The sequence below is a fragment of the Doryrhamphus excisus genome, linkage group LG7, assembly GCF_037039965.1.
Source record: "Doryrhamphus excisus strain RoL-2023G ecotype Guam linkage group LG7, RoL_Dexc_Guam_v1.1, whole genome shotgun sequence".
Classification (NCBI taxonomy): domain Eukaryota; kingdom Metazoa; phylum Chordata; class Actinopteri; order Syngnathiformes; family Syngnathidae; genus Doryrhamphus; species Doryrhamphus excisus.
The window spans coordinates 21,595,678-21,616,173 of NC_136363.1; the positions used below are offsets into that span (position 1 = coordinate 21,595,678).

The window sequence follows — 20,496 nt, forward strand, 5'->3', positions numbered from 1 at the left end:
GGAGACCAACTGGCGGATAAACACGACATTCCTGTGTTTATGCATGTTCTAATCCATTATTCAATTAAGCCCCAATTAATTAAGCAGTTAATCGTCATTAGGAGCCCGGTGAGGAGGGCGAATGAGTAAGTGTCTCTGCAGGGAGGCAAGGAAGGAAGCGCAGGAGAGGAAATGAAAAGACGGGAGGGCCTTAGGGGCTCTCCCTGATAACAAAAGTCATAATTAGTGAGGCTCAAAGATTTATAGGAAACAGAATAAAGCTATTTTCTCTTCACATAAGACGAGGGGGAAGTGTGTGACACATTTCCTGTATTATTTATAAAACAGCCATATGGACTGAAAGCCTCTAGATCCATACATTTTTGGTGAAGACCATTCATTAATAAAGAGTTCCATCATTTCGTTCTTGGATTATTTATAGAGTCATCCATCTCCAGGCTGGCTCCTGCTGAAAGGAACTATCCTCTAAACATGCCCGCCACATGGGATGTGTACTACTTATTATTATTAAATATCATCATTTAAATTAGCCACTGGAACTGCTGTCCTCATAATACATGTAAACCTTCATATTCCGGCTCCATCTTTGCAATTTTTCAGCATATTTATCATTTCTAAACGACATCTGGACATAAAGTCGTTGGGCCGGAAGGATGCAGAGCGGTAAGGAGGAGGTCACTGAGAGGATAAAGTCAAGATTAGATTACAGTAAAGGGCCAGAAACAGCAGAGACAAACAGACATGAAAATGTCTCCTATGGAGGAGTACACTACTCTAACCACTAGAGGGCGCTGTGGAAAAAGAGTCATGATTAGTTATATTGCCAATATTCAAATTTGTTATCAAGTAAGTCACGTTTTTTGTCTTGGAAGTAATACTTTAGCACTAATTCATTTCTCACTGCCGGCTCTCCCTGTCCTTTTTTCTGTTGCGTATCCAGCAGATGGTGCTAAAAAAGCCACAGCATTACCTTTATTGATAATATTCAGATTTTTTATGACGTAAGGAGTCAAGTGCGTGCCCTTTTTTATGGGTTGTGCCCCATGAATCCTGGCTAGCAACAAGCAGCAATGCAAATATAAGACAAAGAAAGGATCGGATCTGCTGCTGTGTGCGCGCTTGCTAACTAAATATAGAAGAGGGAAAAAAAGACGTTTGCAAGTGTATGTGTGTGTTGCTTACACGTGTCGTAACAGCAGATCTCACGTCATTACTGTCCATCTCATTGACACACTTCCTCTGAGAGACGGGGACTGCTTTTCTAATCAGTGTGTATCGATGCCAGTCCCGCCGGGGTTGCCACAGATGTATGTCACTCATGGCCCCCCTGCCCCCACCCCCGTCACACAAAGACACAAACAATCACATTCAAGATCACCCTGATATAGGAGAGAAAACACAATGGGTTGCCATGGCAACTTCCAAGTGGGGTGCGCTAGTGGGTCACAAATCAATAACCACACGAGCCAATCGGCTCACTCCTCCCAGGCTTTCATTCAGACTTTAATAGAATAAAATCGTTCATAAAATGTCTCTGATACGTGCTTGAAGTTCACTTACACTTAGAAAATTTCAGCACTGGGACTGACTCCTGGTTACCATAGCAACAGCTGGAGTGCTGCAGTTTGGGGATTTTTTTGCGCCCAATCTTTCTTTAACAGTAAGATATTTATGACATTTATGTTATTATTTATGTAGATAGAATTTGTACATTCATTTAGTTCATTACTATAAATTTAATAAATTAAATGATTTTATTTAAAATTAAACATTTGTATTAGTATGATTGAAATTACATTAAAACGTGTATTATTTGAAAATGTATTTGTATTGATATAAATGTAATCAATATACAGTATTTGTATGATTTGATTAAAATTAAAAGACACATCAACATTTTAGCCCCCTCCCCGAATATTTGTACTCAGGAACATTATACTTCTATTTGAAATGCTATATTATACCATACTTTGAATTTCATTGGAACATTTATATTATTATGACTGCATTTCTTTACTGAGAGGAACCACAAGGTTTTGTTGCATTATTATAAAGCAGGGGGTGTCTATTTTGGCTTCTTGAGTCAATGGTACCAAATATGGTTCCACAAAACTTGGCCAATATACTGTATGAAATGGTAAATTGCTTAAAATATATGTGTATCCAGGATGAGAAAGTAATAGTTATTATATAGTAGCGCCACTGAGGTAAAAAAAAGTTTATTCCAATCGACGTTCCATCATCCAAAGCTTGAGTTAGACATCATGTTCATGTGATGGAAGGCTCCCACCAATCAGTTCACTCTCAGTAAAACGTTCTGCTCGTACAAACCCGAACACGTCAGCGGATAAACCGCGTCTGCTCCTTCCGCTTCCACTCGGGGCGCCGGCACGCTCCGCCTCTTGGTCAGCCGGCGGCTCCGACAGTCGGGCCTGGGGTCGAGGGTCACCACACTCTGCAGGACTGTGCGCCTCTGTTCATTCCTGACAGCTCGGGGCAGCTGAAGGCCTTGCCGAACTCAGGGAAGTTGCTCATGGCTCCAACAACCCTGCGGGGGGGAAAGAGGTCAGGGATGCTGAGGATAAACGTCTTCATAGTGAAAATGTACACAACAATGAACCAAACTTCCAGGAAGTCTCTATTGAATTCTACATTCAGGAGCACATCAACATTAATGCAGTACTGTGTATGATAAGTGATAAGGTAATATGATAAGGTAAGTGTGCTTACCGGTACTTCGGTGGACTGTGTGCTCCACTCTGTATCTGGTCCCTGGCCGCCTCCGGGCGATACGCGTTACACCTGACCTACAGGCGTGTCGCACAAGAGCTTTCAGGCCCAATTTCACACAACACAGCGTGCTCACTTGGCGTGTTCTTACATGTGCGTAGCTCAAGAAGAACAGCTGGTTGTTGTTCAGTCCGACTCCGGGCAGCAGAGGCTCTTCTGTGCCGCCTCGGCTCTCGTCCACCCACCGCCTGTACGCCTGACACATAAAAAAAAAACACACACACTTTGTATCAACCTGTGATGCCATGCAGGCATACGCTGGCATACGCTGGCATACGCTGATCATACCCTGAAAGCTTGTCTTATTCCTCCGTTATCTGCGATGTTCTCTGCTAGCGTCCTCTTGCCCCGCACCTGCAAACATCATCACCACCAAGACAGGAAGTCCTGATGTGACACCCTCAACCAACATGGCCGATATGCGATACCGAAAGTGCTTTACGTTCAATCCCGCCTCCTCCCAATGGTAGTCGTTGTACTGCTCCACCATACATTGAGTCTTGTCGGTGAAGGCCGTCACGGACGAGTTGCTCCACCACTGGTCCAAATTGCCATCCTTGTCGTATTTGCGGCCTGTTGTGCAAAAAAAAACCCAACAAGGTTAACGTTGATGCAAGTATTTTACTCATCTTTGACTGTTGTGTTTACCGTTGTTGTCGAAACCGTGCGTCAGCTCGTGTCCGACGATCACCCCTATGGCGCCGTAACTCAAAGACCTGCAAGGCAAGAGTTCAGATCTGAGGTCAAGCCAGCCGCATGGAGCCCACGTGACAGACGCCCTCTAGTGGCCAAGAACGAGTAATAATAGTAACGTGAGAGTGACAAGAAGTTATGCAACTTTGCAATGCAAGAAATCATGTTCCCTATAATTTCAATAACGTTAAAAGAATATAACGCAGCACCTTGGGTAGGCTTTGCCCCAAAAGAAAGGTTTCTGGAGCTCACCAGCTGGGAATCCTGAAAGGGAAAGTCACATATTTAAAACACACACAAACACACACATACATACAGCAGTCCATTTCCTGTTGGTGCTTTTTCAATATCCTGAAGAAAAAGTATGTTTATTGATGAAGGAGCATTTCTAAGTCTCCTCCTTCATGGTTATGAAAACAAGTTTTCGGTTATTTGTAAGCAATAATTTTGAAAGGCAACTACCACGAACATCAGTCTTACTAATCTGGTTGGTGGATGAGCTGTAGAAGGCGTTGACTGTTGTCGGGTTTGTGAACCACCTGCAATGCACAAACACAAATGTCCTGTTGCGACAGGAAGTGGAGGAGAAGGCCACACAGAGGCGCTCAGCTCACTCAGTACGCGGGACCCTCCTACGAAGCCAGGCCACGTCGGACTGAGCAATGAACTTCAGCGTCTGCATCACGTTGCCGTAGTAGTCCGTCTCGAGGAACTCTAGCTGAGAGGAGCACGTGATGTCAACACGCGTGAAGGAAGACAGGCGCGTCGCTGTACCCACCTGGTTTAAGTCATCATTGAGGTAGGTGTCATTCAGGATGAACTCGGGGTAGCCGACTTTAGCCAGGACGGCGTGAGCCTGAGGAACGAAAGCGCTGACTTTTTTAGACTTTTAATAGACCAGAGACAGAGTGAGATGTCGTCACCTTTTCTACGGCTCTGGCCTTGGTCGAGTCGTCCATCCACTCGTTCTCCTTCTGCAGCATGTCGATGAACGCCCAGCGAACGCCGCCAATCAGCTCGTCCATCTGAGGAGATTCGGTTATCATTGAATTTCATCATTTCAAAAGCTCCCCAGTGTCAGCAGCACTCATGCAGCCCTCAGACCAGGACGCTGCCACCACTATTCACAAAATAATCTTGGCACTTGAAACGTTCGAGTATGTGATGAGTCATGTTCAATACTGCTACAATACTGCAACAGAAGCTCTACACTGACTACTCTTCATAGTATTGCCAGATACTGCATATGTTCTCCTCAGCCATTTACCATGAGTTTCTTGTCCTCTTGGAAGTGGGTGTCGACAAAGAGGCGGCCCGTGGCGTAGACGAGCGAGTTCTCCACATAGTTGACACACTTGTCCCAGCGTGGGGTCAGAGATGTCGTTCCCGTGGTTACCTTGGGGGGGGGGTCACGAAAGTGTGAGCTGAGTTTGCCACTAGGTGGCATATCGAACCAAATTGTACTCTTTTACTTAATCAATCAACGAAGTAATATTCGGAGGTGTGTGCACGTGTGCTGACCCGAGCAAAGTCCAGGTATCTGTAGAGGAAACGGCGGCTGAGGGTGGTGATCCTGGAAAAAACTGTTCTCCATTGTACGTAGTTAGCGATGGTCCTGCAGGAAGAGAGACAATATTACGTGGCTACATGTAATCTCATTAGTCACCATAATTGGTGATAATGAGAGACAGGAGACCTCCAGGCTCTGTGGACGTGTGTGTGTGTGTGTGTGTGCGTGTGTACGTGCCTTGGATCTGTGGCGTTAATGAGCTTGACAAGGTCCCTGAAGTACTGCGGCACTCGAACAATGACAGGCTCCGAGGAGGAGATGGAGCGATCCGTGTCGCTGTTGGACTCCACCACAGATTTGACGAAGCCCAACCAATCAAACTGCATTTGAAGGACATGCAGAAATGAAGTCATCATGGCTGCAGGTGTATGTTAGTTGCATTAAGTTTCATCCATAAAGCCCCCATTATAACACCAATACAGCCAATCAGGCATGTGTTTAGTTTTTATATTAATATGAAGACTAGCTTGTTTGTTGACATGATTCCACGGTCAACCTCCTGTCTTCCTGTGTGTCACCTGTCACTCATACAGACCCAGGTCAGGACAATTGAAGTTACCTGTGGCATGTGGCGCTGCAGCCGGGACAGCGTGTACCTGTTGTACATGTTCTCACTGGTCCGGTTCTCATAGGGAATCAGGATCTGCAGGAGCAACGGAAAAGCAATCATGTCCATCATGCGTGTCCACCTTTTATTTACTGGCTTTGGCAAACGCCTCTCTTTACGTGAGCCAGCTGGGTCTCAAAGTCCACCGCTTTTTCCATCTGGACCGTCGTTGTCGTCGTCTTGGGAGCGCCCAACATGACGGCCGTGTCCACCATGAGACTCAACAAAGCTGCACGATACTACACACAGAGAGAGAATGTTTGTAGAAGTAAGACGTAGGAGACAATAGCAGAATATTACCGCCTGGGCAGCAGAGGTGTTGGTGGTGTAGTCCTCCCTCGAGGCCAGAGACAAGGAGGCCTGATCCAGCTGCGTGAAGACGACATATGTTAGAAGAAAAGTGCAACTTCCTGTTCAGTGGAGCGTGAAAAAAGCCCGAAAAAAAACACCCAGTCCATCATCGTCAGACATGATGTGTATGAGTGCACATACTTGGTATGAAGCCGTTTAGGGAGCGTGAAGAGAAAACTCCCAGGACCCCCCCTCCCCTCGTCTAATATCGTCTAGTGCTAAAACTCCACAGTCAAGACGCCTCACCTTGATGACGTATCTGGAGGAGTTCTTGTCATCAGGCGAGACGTAGAGGCGGATCAGGACGCTCTTGCTGTGCTGGTTCCTCATCTCAGCCAGCGTCCTCAACAGGCTCCACTCCTCCTCGGACCACCGGAAGTCACCCCCGAGGCCGTCGCCCACCACGGGCCAGCGAAACTCAGGCTGCATGAGTGTCTTCAGCATGGGCTTGGCGTCCATCTCCTCCAGTAACGCTAGGGGAGGAGACACAAAAGACCAAAATATATACAGTAAATGAAGGGGGATCTTTTTTTAAATACATATACACAGTATGTATCACTATGGTTATCAATTATTGACTTCATATTATTAATAATAGGGCCTGGGTGTTGTACTTACTCTCGTTCATACAGGACCGGTAGAGGATCTTGGCCTTGGTCACGGCCTCCAGCTCGTTTGCGTCAGTCGGAGCTTCAAGTAACTCTGAAGCCGCCAAAAACATCAGCCGTGATGGGACTCTTGCTGCCTCAGCAAGTGACAATGAAGATGGATATCAAACCTTTGAGTCGCATGTCAACGTGCTGCCGGAGCCAGGGGTAGATGCCGTACGAGGACGACTCCTCGGGAATGGGATTGTCCTTCAGCCATCCGCCACAGGAATAGGTGTAGAAGTCCTCACATGGATCAATGGATGGATCCATTTTACTCAAAATAGATCCGGCTATGTTGGAAGAGACCATGAAAAGGATCCTGTATGCATTGAGGACATGAAAATGGAAGGAAAAGTTGCTCTCACCTGCTTCGATGCATTCTGGAGTCAGACAGAACTGCTGCTTGCTTCTTTGGGAAACTGACAAGATAGAAAGATGCTTTCATTTTGGACATGACCGCAGATAAGCACCCTTCCTGGTCATGTGCTGCCCCCTCATGGTTGAAAGTGTGGGCTCATCAACCACAACCATCACACATCATTTTTATTTTGGCCTAAACCAGTTGCTGAGCAATTTTCCTTCATTTTTGAAAAATGAAAATGCAAAATCAGTGCTGTAAAGTGAATGCAGGGCGGGGGGGGGTATGCATGTTGTTATTAAGCTATAAGAATCACAATTTTGTATCATTAGGCTTGACTGGTGCACTTAAATGCAAAGATTTAGCTCTGAGCCCCAGGAAATGAGGGCCGCCTTTCTATTGTTTTTTGTCTTAGTGTTCATAGGATTTTTATTTCTCCGAATAAAGATTTCACATTTGAAGTTCTTCACTTCCTGTGTGAATGTTGGAAAATGAATAAGTAAATGAGCTTGACAATCAAGTCATCTTCCGGTTCCCTGATTCAAAGAAATGCACTTCCTGAAAAACAAATGCAAGGTGACTCCTTGGACAGCAGAAGTGTTCCGTGAGGTGAAACAGCCCACGGATTTGGAAAAGCCAATCCCGTTTGAGAACGGATAAGATGTGCGGCGTTCCCTGACCTTTGTGACCAACCGTGTCGTTGCAGGAAGACGCTTCAAGCCTCGCTGGTTTGAAAACAAGAATTTGCGGGGGGGACTTGGCATTCTTGTGCGCGGTCACACGCATGGCGGAAAACGCGAGGGCTTCCATTAGAGTGGGCGTGCTGGGGCGAATGAGGCCCGTCACGTAATTACACTTCAACACCACCGCAAGAATGCGCCGCATCACAAACCATCGCTGAGCATCCTCACGACTGGAACATCGACATCAGGATGTTGCTGAAGGGGAATCACAATGACCCTCAACGGGAATTAGAACGGATGTCCTAACTTCAGCTCCCATTTTGGCTCCTCCTCGGGACCCAAATGTACACAAATAGATGGTGTATCACCATAACAAGTACAAGGGTGTCCAAAGTGTGGCGTGGAGGGTGGAGTACAAAATAAAGAGATTCCATGGTACATTGTTTTGGAAGTTCCAGAACATGGATAGATGGACCATTCGGTCATATTGTGTCTTTTTGATGCCTTTTTCTCCCTCCCAGTTGGCCTCCCAGTGCGTGAATCATGGTGGGAAAGGCTGCAGTGCACGAGCACGTGGGCGTTTGAAACCTTATATGAACCAGAAATAGTTTGACACAAGCTCTTGCTCACTGCCAGGGACCTTTGCTCTTCCCCCAAGACGTACGCTGCCCCGGGCTTTTAAGCAAGTAGTCTTCTGTGTATGCTAAATTCCTTGCAAATTATAATGCAGCATGAGTGCAAGTGTGTGTGTGTGTGTGTGTGTGTGTGGACTCACCCAGTATAAGTGCGAGTAGAAGAACCCCACAGAGCAAGGCACACACGATAAACGCTATCCTGTAGCGACGGCCGTTGCCCCGCTCGGGTTTGACCCCTCCGCCACTTAAATGCTCTGCTTCCATGACTTATACACACACACTCCAAAGTATAAATCTGCCTAGCAACCTGAAAAAAAAGACATGACATCTATATGAATGCCTATTCCAAAAAAAGACAAGTGTTCTTACTTACCTTCTTCTCAGCTCGTGTCCCTCTGCAGATCCTGCAACTTTCACCCAAGCTCTCCAAGCTCTTTGCCCCTCCCGCCGTCCGGCACTCCTCCCTCTCAAAGTGTATGTGGAGATGAGTGGGGTCGGGGGGGTTTCAACCATGGACCAAAACTACAGCCTAATCTGTGGAGTGTGACGTGTGACTAATCTCATGCTGACTGCTGGGGACAATCATCAGATGAGAGATGAGATGTTCACTGGACCACAACACACACAATTAATCTGCTGATAATGATGGAACCCACATTTAACGTCCCCTGTTATGCCACAATGGTGGTGGCCGCTTGGGCATCTCTGTGTGGAGTTTGCTGTATGTTGTACTTGTGCGTGTGTGGGTTCTCTCACATTCCAAAAACATGCTAGGTTAACTTGTCACTCTAAATTGTCCATAGGTATGAATGTGAATGTGAATAGTTGTTTGTCTATATGTGCCCTGTGATTGGCTGGCCACCAGTCCAGGGTGTATACCCCGCCTCTCGCCCGAAGACAGCTGGGATGATAATAATATAATAGTAATGGCTCAGTGAACTAAAATACAAATAAGTATAAGCCATTAAGACCACCATTCAAATTATGGATGTAGTATTCTACTTTGGTCACTGGGTGTCACTAATTCTTTGGTGAGACAAGCACCAGTCTTGATCTTTTATTGCGAGTTTAAATGACCCACAACAAACAAGCGTTTTTGTGGCTCATAGCTATGACATAAGACATTTATTACCTTGGTTGAAGACAGCCTCACAACTCATTAGCATTAAAGCGACAGACACACAAAAGGGTGTGTTACTAAAACACGCTTCCACTACAATATGGAACATGATACCAAAGGTCCCATGATTGGTCTTCCCAATAACAACCCCCCACCCCGTTCTCCCTATTCCATTGCGGCGAGGACTATTTCAACATCTGCTCATTAGGGTTTGGGGCGTCGCCTACAGAGTCCTTTTATAGACTTCCTGCGCTGCCGAAAACATCCATTCATCAAGCAAAGAGCAAAGAGCGAAAAGGGAGGCCCTGGCTTGTTGTCACTTAACAAGAATACACGGCATGGATGTGAAGAGTTGATGATCATATAGCCAGAATAGGAGCAGAAAGGGAGAAAGGCCGCCATTCTTACCAAAGTCATAAATTAGGTCTAATGAGTGGTTGTCATGTGAAGTTTTCATTTTATATCCATTCATTTGGTGGGGTGGGGCGTACAGTACAAACAGTAGCAGCTGAAAAAGGTGATTCCACACACATTTTCAGGAAAAAAATTTATGCATTGAGCATACCTTGAGCTTGAGCAGCTCCATTTCCTCCCAGTCTGTCCTCCGCTGCCTCATCAGCCTCCCGCGGATGTTTGGCCAAACACTGCAGGTCGTCATTAGCGTGAGATAAGCAAGCACACACAAGCGTGAGATGGAAACAAATCAACCTTCAAACGTAATCTGAACACAAACATTAACATTCCTTACGTATCCTTCTCCGGTATGGACTATGGGTCCAATGTTTAACCTGTTGGTCGGGGGTAGAGGCGGGGAGACAACAAAGCTGGAGAACTAATCTATACATCTTTGTCCCCTGTACAAATGAAACCTGACAGACTTTATTTTTCATCATCTCCAACATCAACACAGTGTAAGACAATTACAATTAAAGAATCACTAGAAAGGGGGAAGACTTCAGACAAGGATTCTATCCATCCATACATACATTCACGGGTATGCTGGAGCCTATCCCAGCTGTCTTCGGGCGAGAGGCGGGGTACACCCTGGACTGGTGGCCAGCCAATCACAGAGCACATATAGACAAACAACCATTCACACTCACATTCATACCTATGGACAATTTGGAGTCGCCATTTAACCTAGCATGTTTTTGGAATGTGGGAGGTAGCCGGAATACCCGGAGAAAACCCATGCACGGGGAGAACACATAGAGAAGCCCAGTTGGTGGTAACTTCAGATTAATTTCCCTTTATTTTCCTCTTTTGGTGCATTTTAGGTTGATCCTGACATTTTACCCAAGTCCAATATACCTAAATGTAAACATCTAAACATGCTAAATCACATCTTTTTCACTTTTTGGCCATAAACTTTTTTTTTTATGACTCTTGTTGAAAATAAATGCAATGTAAAAAAAAAAAAAAAAAAAATGTAAAAAAAAAAAAAAAAAAAAAAGTTTCTCAAAACAGCCCCAATAATAATTTTCTTAAAAACAACTAAACATCCAACATAATTTGGTAATGAATAAATATGTGATAACAGGTAAAATTTTGGCGGTCCTTGAATGCACCATCATGTGCTGTTCATGGATGATCTTGCATTATCATTCACTCGAGGTGAGTATGTGTACCTTTTATACTTCAGTGTTTAACAAGTACAGTATGTGAGGCATGTTTAGGTCTTGTGATGGAAGTGATCAAAGGCAATTGAAGAGAGAAGGGAGGGGGGTGCTGGAGCTGAAGTAATTCCCCTCCTGTAAATCAATGAATTTCCCTAAATGAGACATTTGCACACATTAACCACGTTCACATCCTTCCATACAGCACCTGCATTTAATTCACACATGTGCTCTTGGTTTGATGTGGTAGTACTACAGTATAAAAGGCAAACCTGGGGGCTGCTGGGTAACGTAGTCTCTTCACAGTATAGTGGTCCACAGGCTAGCATCAGGTTTTTTTTTTCCTATTTCCACAAAGGGACTGACCATCACGGCTACCGCGCCGTGACCATCCACAGACCCAGCGCCACGTTGGCGGCCAGCAGGGCGCTCCCGGCCAGCAGCAGGAAGAAGCCGATGAGCTCGCGCTTCTGGCGGTCCGTCACCACGTTGACAAGCGTGGCCTCCAGCAAGGCGTTGAGCATCCACTGGCCGTCCAGAGCGAAGCACGGCACGGAGTTGACCACGGCCAAGGCGCCTGACAGGGAAAATACATACCTGGGAGGCAGGAGGGATAAGGACTACAAGCGGAAACTATTACAGTTATTATTATTGGCATCATTGAACACGAGACACTGTAACAACATTTATAGGTCAGAGAAGCATAATAGGTCCCCTTTCATTTCTGGAGGCATGGAAAAGGATACTTGCAGAATGTCTCCAAGAAGACAGGCAGGTCCAGGTGGAGGAAACCAAAGCGGGGCACAAAGTTGGTGAGACTCACTGGAAGAAATAAAACATTAGAGGCGGTTTTGTCAGGATTATGTAAAAGTTACTTTGTGCAGAATTTTGGTGCAGATCTGGTTGATCCTCGAGATCTTAATAAATAAATTACCGGCGTGCTGAAGATGCGGCGGGTACCCCACAAACAGCATGTGTGCGGCGGGGGGGTGCATGACCCGGATGAAGCGGGTCTGGTTCTCCAGGGAGGGCGTGACGCAAACGCTGAGGCTGGTGCGAGAGTCGCAGTCGCGGTCGCTGCGACACACCTGGGTACCCGTCACCATCTTACGCACCGGCATGCAGGCGTACTGCACGAGAGCAAAAGCGACACAGGAAGTGCTTCAGAGGGTGGGCGGAGCTAATGTTATTGCTTGCATTAGCGTGTGATACCTCTCGCTCGCGGCTCTGCGGTTTGATGTAAGAGAAGCAGAGGTCCGTCAGGCTGTTGTTGCTGCAGCAGTCCATCGTCCCATCCAGGCGCTTGAACGCTAGGCGGAAATATCCAATCAGGGTAATGATATTTTCCCGATTAAGGTGAACCTTACACGCACCTCGTCCGTGGGCCCAGCTGGGCTGCAGGCTGGCGGCGGGGACGCAGTATCCCGTCTGCGGCGTGTGAGAGAGGTGAGACAGGCAGCTGTGCCAGTCCTCCACCCCGCTGACGGGACACTCCTCCAGGCCCGTCACGATGTCCCCCACGGAGAGGCCCCGCTGTCCATCGGCAGCTGAACCCTGATGCACACACACACACACACACACGAAAACATGCTAAGCAATTTTAAAAAGCTACAAAATCAGTTGTAGAATGTAGAACTGACCGGTGCAACCTCAGTGACCAGAGCCCCTACGCCGCTGGTGTATAAAGGGAACAGGAACAGCGGCAACAGGAAGAGGAACGCCAACGCCGCCACACACAGCACAAAATTGTGCCACACTCCTGGAAAAAGAAAAACAATAAAGGGTGTTATTTGTTTAAAGACATATTTTTAGGTTGAGGCAAGAGCAGATTTGCGTCTTGGGGTAAACAAAGCATTAAAGTTGCATCACATGCCACCGCGAGAATAAATAATAAACACAATCAGTGTGAGGAACACGCTGAGAAAACCTCAGCTGTGACCAGAAAGGATAAACAAACACGGCGGGACATGGAGATGTGCTTTGCTGCCCTCTAGTGGCGGCAATAATATACACTCACTGGTTCATTAGAGTCTATTGATATACAAATGAATAATTTCCATACAAAATAATGCTGAGTTTTGATTGACATTGTCAGAAAGGTATTAATTTAATATGCTGTTTGTGCATTGCCAATATTCCTGGATTAAATTTGCTTCACGGTAGGCCGGGATGATTTGATGGTTTGAGGATTGAGTGAAAATAATCTACTTAATGGCGTCTGCCCTCACCGGCGCAGAAGATGCGAAGCTGCTGTGTGGGCGACACGATGTTCAGGTGTGTGGTGAAAAGGTCCACGAAGGCGCCGGGATAGACCACAAACACAAACATGCCGAAGCCGTTCACTCGTACTTGCTCCCTGCAGGAACACCATATTGTAAACTTAGCAGAGGCATGTCGGCGTGGCGCTAACACAAAAACCTTTTTACCTCAGTGCTGCCACCGCATGACCCAGCTCGTGGATGACACCGCTGAGCAACAGGGCGAGAAAGAAGTACGCCAGATGACTGGTGGGGAGGTTGACGCCGGGCACCTGAAGGAAAACATCTATCAGCTAGTTTGCATGCACAAGAGAAGAAACATGGTGTCCAGTGTGAGCGCGGCATACGTACCACCACCTGCAGTGCCTGCTGGGCGCCCATGCGAGGATTGTCGGTGGTCATCTGCGCGAGGGTCTGCTGTAATGTTTTCACCAGCAGCACCACCGACGCCAACATGGCCACCAGCCCAAACACCAGACCACTGTTGAACCTGGAGGGGATAATGAGGAGAAATACTAAATTAGCTTTTTTTTTTACCACAGCTACACCTGTTGGATGTTTTTAATCACAATCTCAGAATAGCATGACTTATTTTTTAAGCACAGACTATCATTTTTGCAGTCATAGAGGATCTTGCCCACCACAGGTAGAGAGCTCGCGGCCGGATGCGCGCGCAGTACGCAAACAGTCTGTTGAACATGCAGGTCTGCCACCTCAAGTGGAAAGGGGACAGCATCAGACCTCGTCTGGCCAACCAGGACTCATAGCTGATCCGGTGTGTGGGCGACGACTGCAAGAGAAAGCGAATAAAATTATTGTCCATCCACTTTAGCAACAGTCAGGTGTCAGTCTGGCTTTGTAGCCTTATATAAACTTGGGTGACACAGTCAAGGACAGTCAATAGCAGTGGATTGATGCTAGCTAGCAGCATCCGTAGCCAGTTAGCACGTCAACTATTAGTACAAACTGCGCTTTCTGTAGCAATCGAAAACATTGAAACCCCTTAGTAAACTCTCAAAATGAACAAAGTTAAGTGTTTTACCCTCAGTAGTGTGTCTGCGAGATACACAGCACTCCAGGCTGCCATCACGCACACTAGTAGAGACACGGGGATCATGGTGCATCAGCTCCGGGGATGCCGTCGTCAACCACTCTGGAATGCCGCCATCTCTCCAAGACACCCGCCGACCGCCGGATGTAAAGTTGCCGAACACGTCTTTAAGTTTCAAACATCACTCGATAAAATAATGAATGTTTCATCCAGTATAATGAGAGGGATATCACAGATTGAATATACTTCCGGACAGCGTCGCGGGTTTTGTTCTTCGTGTATTATGATTAGCTGCAGACAGAATAGCTCGCTACTGCCATCAAGTGTTAAACCACAGAAGTGCAGATGCATAAAAGTCCTGTAAAAACATGCAATGACGAGTAGACAACTATACATTGGTTTTAAATGTACATAAACTAAAAACCCTCAATATACGTGGGATTTTGAAAACCCTCACTGTTATCCGGCTAGTAAAATGTATACTAAATGTACACTAAAATGTACCTCGTTGCAGTAGCAGTGCAGTATGAGATGAATCGGACTCTTAAGCGTATTTGCAGAGGAAAAACAAAACAAGTAAAATACAATTACAAAATACAAAATTACAAAAAATTACCCTGATATAAAAAATGTCCCGGTTATGAAAGTTCCTGGTTATGATGGTGGAACAGCAACTCCTCAGAGAATATGAATCAAAAGAATATACTACGTAGATATATGCACGCAAAGAAACACACACACTTAAAATTCATTCTTCTTTTTAAGGGGTGCTGGAGGAGGAGCACTGCATCCCTCCGAGCCAATCAGGACAGGCGGAAACAGGTCAGGTAGTTTGGAGAACCTGACAGCGTGCAGGCAGGGCACGGGCACAGCCAGAAGGTAAGAGGGCAGTCACACGCCATTCACACATTTACCTGCACTATTGATGGATTTACCAGGAATGTGCATGTGTGTGTGTGTGTGTGTGTGTGTGTGTGAACAGGTTTGAGTGTGTGTCAGTGCAGAAATAGGGCAGTGCCATTTTTGTCACCAACCTCAAGAGCATTTTAGGTTGTGTTTCTTTGCAGTCCAAAGACAATGCTTCACTTAAATCAGCACTTTTTTCAACCAAGTCTGGTGTTGCAGTGAGTTGTTCATTCATCAGAACATTTTACTGTTTGAGGCTCACCGAAACAAAAACGAAAAATTCAAATGAAGGCTAGTCAAGCGCAGTGACACTATTTGACTATGCTGTGGTCCGTCTCTGAACGCGTCCGTGTGTGTGTGTGTGTGTGTGGGGATGGAAAGCAGGTCCCTTCCGTGTGTATCGCTCGTCTATTTATAGTGAGAACAAATCCCAGATATGAGAGGAATCCTGCCACCACTTAAAGGCAGGAGGGAAGAGAGAGGAGGCGTGGAGAGAGAGAAGTGAGGAGATGGGGAGTTGAGAGGAGTAGGGAGCTAATGCGAGGAGGCGTGTGTAAAGTCAGCCATCCGTCAATAGGAGTTTTGTATCATCACCAGCAGGTAAGTTGCCTGTAGTTGAGCGTTATCATCCTGCTTGACTGGAAAGCTCCTGACAAGCATCAGGAGGTTTTGTAACGTAGCTTCAGATCTAAAGAAGCTTCCTTTCGCCGTGTTTAGTCTGGAATTTAAGGTGTTTAATATCTCATGTTCTGCAAGGCAGCTTGAATGTCGGTAAAGGTGAAAGGGATAGTGTGGTCATGTAGTTCTTTCTACAATGCATGATCTCACGTGTGTGTGTGTTTTGTCACATCAAGGGCGGGCCAGTGTGTTATTGTTGTGCACAAGCGGCACCCTGGAAACCAACCGAGCCAGGGAGCGAGCGCCCCCCCACAAAGCGACCGTAGATAAGCTTAAATAGGCCACAGAAACTTCTACGATTACATGGCCAGCGCTGATAGGAAGAGGCTGGGAACGGACACTCACTTTGCCCCTGATGCAAAGACATGTCCAAAAAGTCCTCTAGTCCAGGTGTTCCCAAATGGTCTCAACCCGGGTCCAACATTTTCCAATGGGCATTAAGTTGCAATGCACTTTTATGGAAGTCATTTTACATTTTTATATTTATTTAACACCATCATTATTTTATTTAGATATTTTTTAAACTTTATTTATTGAAGTCATTTTATATCTATCATGTTTTACACTTAAATTTGTAATTCCAAGTTTTACATTTCATTGTGTCATGATTTTTATTTATATTTTTATTTTTTTTTTTACACTTTTAGGTCATTCTCATTTTTAGATTTATTTAATTCCTTCATTTTTAATTGATAGTTTTTACACTTTTATTGAAGTCATGACATCACCATGCATTCAAATAATCCATAAATGTAAAATAGTACCACTAAATCAGATATTTCACAGAGAAAGTTGACTAAAATATTGCTAAATTTATGTCAAAATAAATTATGGCCACCCACAATGGATCCGTAACCAGCGTATGGGCCCCAACCCACCCGTTGAGGACCACTGGTCTAGTCTGGTTGATGAATGAACTAATTGTGATCCAATCTGTCTGTGTTAAAAAAAAGCTGCTTTTTCTAGTCTCTGTAAAGGAATCCCACATGATTAGAGAGGGGACTCTGAACCTGAGCTCTTTTATTGTGCCCCCCCCCCCCCATCAATGATGCACACTCTACCTGCCATTCTCCGCGACAGTCGCTAAGCAACGGAAATGCTATCCCCGGGCTGCACCATTGTGACATGACGACAAACACACACACATGGATGCTGAATGTCTGTGTTCTCTGCAGGTCAAGTGGAGATTATGTCCAAACCTTCGTCCAACGTCAAGGCCCTGCAGGTAAAACAAACAAAACAAAACACGTTTGGTGCGTTCAGTGTGTGGAAGTGTGTTTAAGGAAAGGTAAAACGTAATAAGCAGCTTTATATGGTAGCAGATGCAGAAAACGTATCAGCAGAACCATATTTCCTTGTTGGCTACTTGTTGCTAGGCAGATTTGATCAAATGTTAGCATTAGCACTTTCCTACTTCTGAACCGCTGCACACAAACAGGTGAAAACGTGTCAAAACCTGCACCCCTACTCTATTACCCGTGCTATTAGTTTATCCATGAATAAACCCCATAGCGGTCATGACTTGAAATTTCTCACACACCGCTCTACAAACAACCCACTGTAACTTTGTGGGTTGCCGAACCACCACAAAATTTGGTACGCAAATTTAAAAGGGACTAACAAGCACATGTGTGTCAAATGAAAAACATGGCTGCCGTCAAGTAAAACGTCTTCCAGGGGCCCAGAAGTCATTGGGCACTAATAACTGAGGATAGCTGTACATGTACTTTATACTAGCAAGTACTCCAAAGCGTTCTTGGACACGAGCCATAGGGGCAGCTCATTAAAATATAAACCCGCACAGTGCCACCTTCTGATTTGTTTTTTTGTTTCTGCAAAGCTAACATGCTAACAAGATGACTTGGTGTTTGCATAGAAAACAAACAGTCCACTTGTGTACGTTTAAGTATTTATTGGTGAAGGCAAGTACACTTTTTGACACTGTGCATGTAGAGCAAAGAGGCTGGAGTTGTGGTGTAGCGTTGCAGCGTTGCAGCGAGGCAGAGTCATTAAGTATACCGTATGTGCTGTATATACTGTATGGCGGCTTGTGTACTCAAGTTCGGATGCGTTGCCATGGCTTCTCGCCTCTCTCGCTCCTCCTTGTGCTCGTTTGCTCGTCTAACCATGAGTCAGGCATCTTTTGTCTCTCCAACACAAGAACAGAGTCACAATAATGTCATCAGAATTAAAAAAAAACACACACACATGCCAAATAGTACACATACTGTAACGTCTTTAAATACATCATTTCCTTATTAAACACAGAAGTTCATTTATAGAAATACTATAAGGCCGAGCTCAGGGGTGTCCGTGTGTAACAATACAGGAGGTTTGGTCTTTAAACATGACACATGGCCTATGGTGCCTTCAAGGTCCGCCGGACAAAGTGCTAAATCTCAACCCTTACCAAAAAAAAAAACATGATCAGTAAAGACATAAACATGACATATTTATATATGATTACCCACTGAAAAAACACAGAAAAAGCAGCTGATTTTTGGCCAAATAAATATTTGTTTGGCCAAAAATCCACAAATTTGTGGGGCTGTGAATGCAGCATCATAAATGTGTGAGATCCACTATCGAGTATATAAAAATGGTTTGGACACCCCTGGCTTAGCCAAAGAAACACAATAACACCTTAAGATCATTTTATGATAAAAACCTTATTAAAGCTGCTTGACATTGTTCCCAATAGCAACCTACTGCAGTTTTCCAACAGCACGGACACCCAGGACCCTCTATAAACATCATTTCATGGCATCAATATAAGCTGCATTATTCCTTTTCATCTTTGGAATGTTAGGCGGTGATTGTTAGCGGCAAACATGCTGCAAATGGAATCCTCTTTGAGGCAGCCCGCACACGTTTTCTCTGTACACCAACTTGTGGATTTGCCCCAGTGGGACTTTAAGCTCCTTTTAGGGGCAATACAGGAGGGAGTTGCGGCGAGTCAAAAGAACACACACACACACACACCTCAAGTTTCTCATTGAGTCGTCTCGCCGTCCTTCAGGCTAATCTGAACATCCCGATGGGAGCTCTGCGTCCAGGGGCGGGACATCCTGTGAGGAGGAGAGAAGAGACGGGAGACACACATGAGGTAAATGACGTCAAAAGTCCAAGACAAAGTAAACAATTCCTAGATCCATCTCTTTATCCAGATCTGCACTAAAGATTTCGGTCCCATCCACATCCACCGTAGGAATTGCTTGAGTAGTTTTAGCATAATGCTGTGCACCACCCGTGGCACACGCACCATGGTTTGAGAACCAATGATGTTTTTAATGCCGCCACATCCCGTAGGCTCCCTCGCCGCCGGATGAGCAGCCCGGGGAGACGGCGCACACGCCGGAGGAGAAAAAGATGCTGTCGGGCGCCGTCAAGCTGCCGGGGCCGGCTGTGGACCTCTCGGAGCTGCAGAACGTCAAGAGCGAGCTACGATGGGTCACCAAGGACTAGCACCTGTGCTGCCGGGCAAGGTGACAATGCCAATAAAAATGCTATTTTAGTTGATTTACATGTAAATTGAACGGAAATACTTCAATTATGATGTACATTTTTGCCTGTTGGGTTAGTTTGACGTGGTTGCAGTCTCTTTTGTGGCCACAGGAGGGCGCTAGAGTCTGCACACCTTGTGCTTGTGGACAGGCGGGGCTGAGTCAGGCTCTATTTATACCCCCTAAATGTGTGTGTGTGTCACATATAAGAGACGTGTGTGTGTTTTGACCCTCTCATGTCACTAAATAAGGTCAGAGAAATATTAGATATGCTTCTCGGGATGATGCAGCACGGTTGCACAAGACCGTGATGGGCACAATGAATACATGAATAACATTAGTACCTCTCTCACAGCGTTGATTAGAATTGGGTATTATCATCATGGTTTCTTGCGGGTCAGATGATGCCTTGCGTTTGTCTTTTAGGACCAGCGTCCAGGCGGCGAGCAGGACAGTACAGACTGGCCTGCTGCTATGGAGATGGTGTTTGGCAACATCAGCAGCTTCGTGTGACATGCTCAACACCTACAAACTGTCAAACATCTCTAGAATAAATCAAATCATTGGTACAAAACGCAGCAATCTGATGTCTATGAAGTCCACCACCGCCATCATCAACGGCAAAGAGACGTTTTAGTATCTAACATTCTTTTATGGTTCATGTCTTGTACTGGTTTGGGTTGTTTTTTTTGTCTTATTGTGTGTTTCCGATGAAAGTGGCATCTGCAGGAACAATAAAGGAACTTGGTTCTGATATTTTCTGATATTTTTATGGCCTTTAAATTAATCTGCCTCCAGCAGGGGTGTCCAAACCTTTCCCAGAGAGGTCCACATGCTGAAAAGTGAAAGGATGCTTTGGAGAAAAGCATATATTATTCCTATCAACTTCACTAACTTGTGTTTTTTTCTCAGTTTTCATTTCAACTTTAAAAAATAATCTCCCTATTTTGATATGACTTTTTCCCCAGTTCCCATTTTCTTTATTTTGTATCTTATATGATAATATCTCAACTCTATTCAACTAAAA

The 20,496-nt window shown here is 45.4% G+C and overlaps 4 protein-coding genes across 4 annotated transcripts in view; 1 reads left to right on the forward strand and 3 right to left on the reverse strand.

Annotated features, from left to right (window-relative positions):
- Positions 1 to 1,789: 1,789 nt before the first annotated feature.
- phex (phosphate regulating endopeptidase homolog, X-linked) lies at positions 1,790 to 8,842 on the reverse strand. Its single transcript, XM_058060969.2, has 23 exons — positions 8,711 to 8,842; positions 8,478 to 8,644; positions 7,027 to 7,080; positions 6,790 to 6,951; positions 6,630 to 6,713; positions 6,258 to 6,484; positions 5,961 to 6,029; positions 5,780 to 5,899; positions 5,613 to 5,696; positions 5,231 to 5,373; positions 5,005 to 5,098; positions 4,751 to 4,879; positions 4,407 to 4,508; positions 4,262 to 4,339; positions 4,098 to 4,201; positions 3,964 to 4,022; positions 3,693 to 3,747; positions 3,439 to 3,506; positions 3,233 to 3,363; positions 3,079 to 3,144; positions 2,882 to 2,986; positions 2,731 to 2,807; positions 1,790 to 2,548 (listed from the first exon to the last, which is right to left on the reverse strand). Exons 2-23 carry the CDS (start codon positions 8,599 to 8,601, stop codon positions 2,446 to 2,448), a joined length of 2,238 nt encoding a protein of 745 aa, XP_057916952.2. The 5' UTR covers positions 8,602 to 8,644; positions 8,711 to 8,842; the 3' UTR covers positions 1,790 to 2,445.
- A 1,472-nt stretch (positions 8,843 to 10,314) lies between these two features.
- On the reverse strand, positions 10,315 to 14,736 carry mbtps2 (membrane-bound transcription factor peptidase, site 2). Its single transcript, XM_058060972.2, has 11 exons — positions 14,374 to 14,736; positions 13,973 to 14,121; positions 13,683 to 13,821; positions 13,500 to 13,603; positions 13,302 to 13,429; positions 12,714 to 12,832; positions 12,447 to 12,627; positions 12,286 to 12,383; positions 12,008 to 12,203; positions 11,820 to 11,895; positions 10,315 to 11,670 (listed from the first exon to the last, which is right to left on the reverse strand). The coding sequence occupies exons 1-11, from the start codon at positions 14,446 to 14,448 to the stop codon at positions 11,448 to 11,450; spliced, it is 1,488 nt and encodes a 495-aa protein (XP_057916955.2). The 5' UTR covers positions 14,449 to 14,736; the 3' UTR covers positions 10,315 to 11,447.
- Positions 14,737 to 15,059: 323 nt separating this feature from the next.
- The window catches only part of cnksr2a (connector enhancer of kinase suppressor of Ras 2a), a 28,603-nt gene continuing 23,166 nt past the window's right edge, over positions 15,060 to 20,496 (reverse strand). The window contains exon 24 of the mRNA XM_078792435.1: positions 15,060 to 19,034. Within this exon, the coding sequence (XP_078648561.1) occupies positions 18,987 to 19,034 (48 nt within the window). The 3' untranslated portion in view covers positions 15,060 to 18,986. The remainder of the gene's footprint in view (positions 19,035 to 20,496) is intronic.
- Positions 15,743 to 20,223, forward strand: smpx (small muscle protein X-linked). The gene is made up of 5 exons (XM_058059396.2): positions 15,743 to 15,888; positions 17,142 to 17,191; positions 18,986 to 19,072; positions 19,276 to 19,451; positions 19,896 to 20,223. Exons 2-4 carry the CDS (start codon positions 17,156 to 17,158, stop codon positions 19,429 to 19,431), a joined length of 279 nt encoding a protein of 92 aa, XP_057915379.2. The 5' UTR covers positions 15,743 to 15,888; positions 17,142 to 17,155; the 3' UTR covers positions 19,432 to 19,451; positions 19,896 to 20,223.

Coding starts and splice junctions, on each gene's coding strand:
- phex (XM_058060969.2), bottom strand. CDS start 8,601: ATGGAAGCAGAGCATTTAAGTGGCGGAGGGGTCAAACCCGAGCGGGGC. Junction 7,081..8,477: donor TCTACTCGCACTTATACTGG/GTGAGTCCACAC, acceptor CTATCTTGTCAG/TTTCCCAAAGAAGCAAGCAG. Junction 4,340..4,406: donor AGGCCAGAGCCGTAGAAAAG/GTGACGACATCT, acceptor TTCGTTCCTCAG/GCTCACGCCGTCCTGGCTAA.
- mbtps2 (XM_058060972.2), bottom strand. CDS start 14,448: ATGATCCCCGTGTCTCTACTAGTGTGCGTGATGGCAGCCTGGAGTGCT. Junction 14,122..14,373: donor TCGCAGACACACTACTGAGG/GTAAAACACTTA, acceptor TTTCTCTTGCAG/TCGTCGCCCACACACCGGAT. Junction 11,896..12,007: donor GCCGCATCTTCAGCACGCCG/GTAATTTATTTA, acceptor TATTTCTTCCAG/TGAGTCTCACCAACTTTGTG.
- smpx (XM_058059396.2), top strand. CDS start 17,156: ATGTCCAAACCTTCGTCCAACGTCAAGGCCCTGCAG. Junction 17,192..18,985: donor CCAACGTCAAGGCCCTGCAG/GTAAAACAAACA, acceptor GCCGTCCTTCAG/GCTAATCTGAACATCCCGAT. Junction 19,073..19,275: donor AGACGGGAGACACACATGAG/GTAAATGACGTC, acceptor CACATCCCGTAG/GCTCCCTCGCCGCCGGATGA.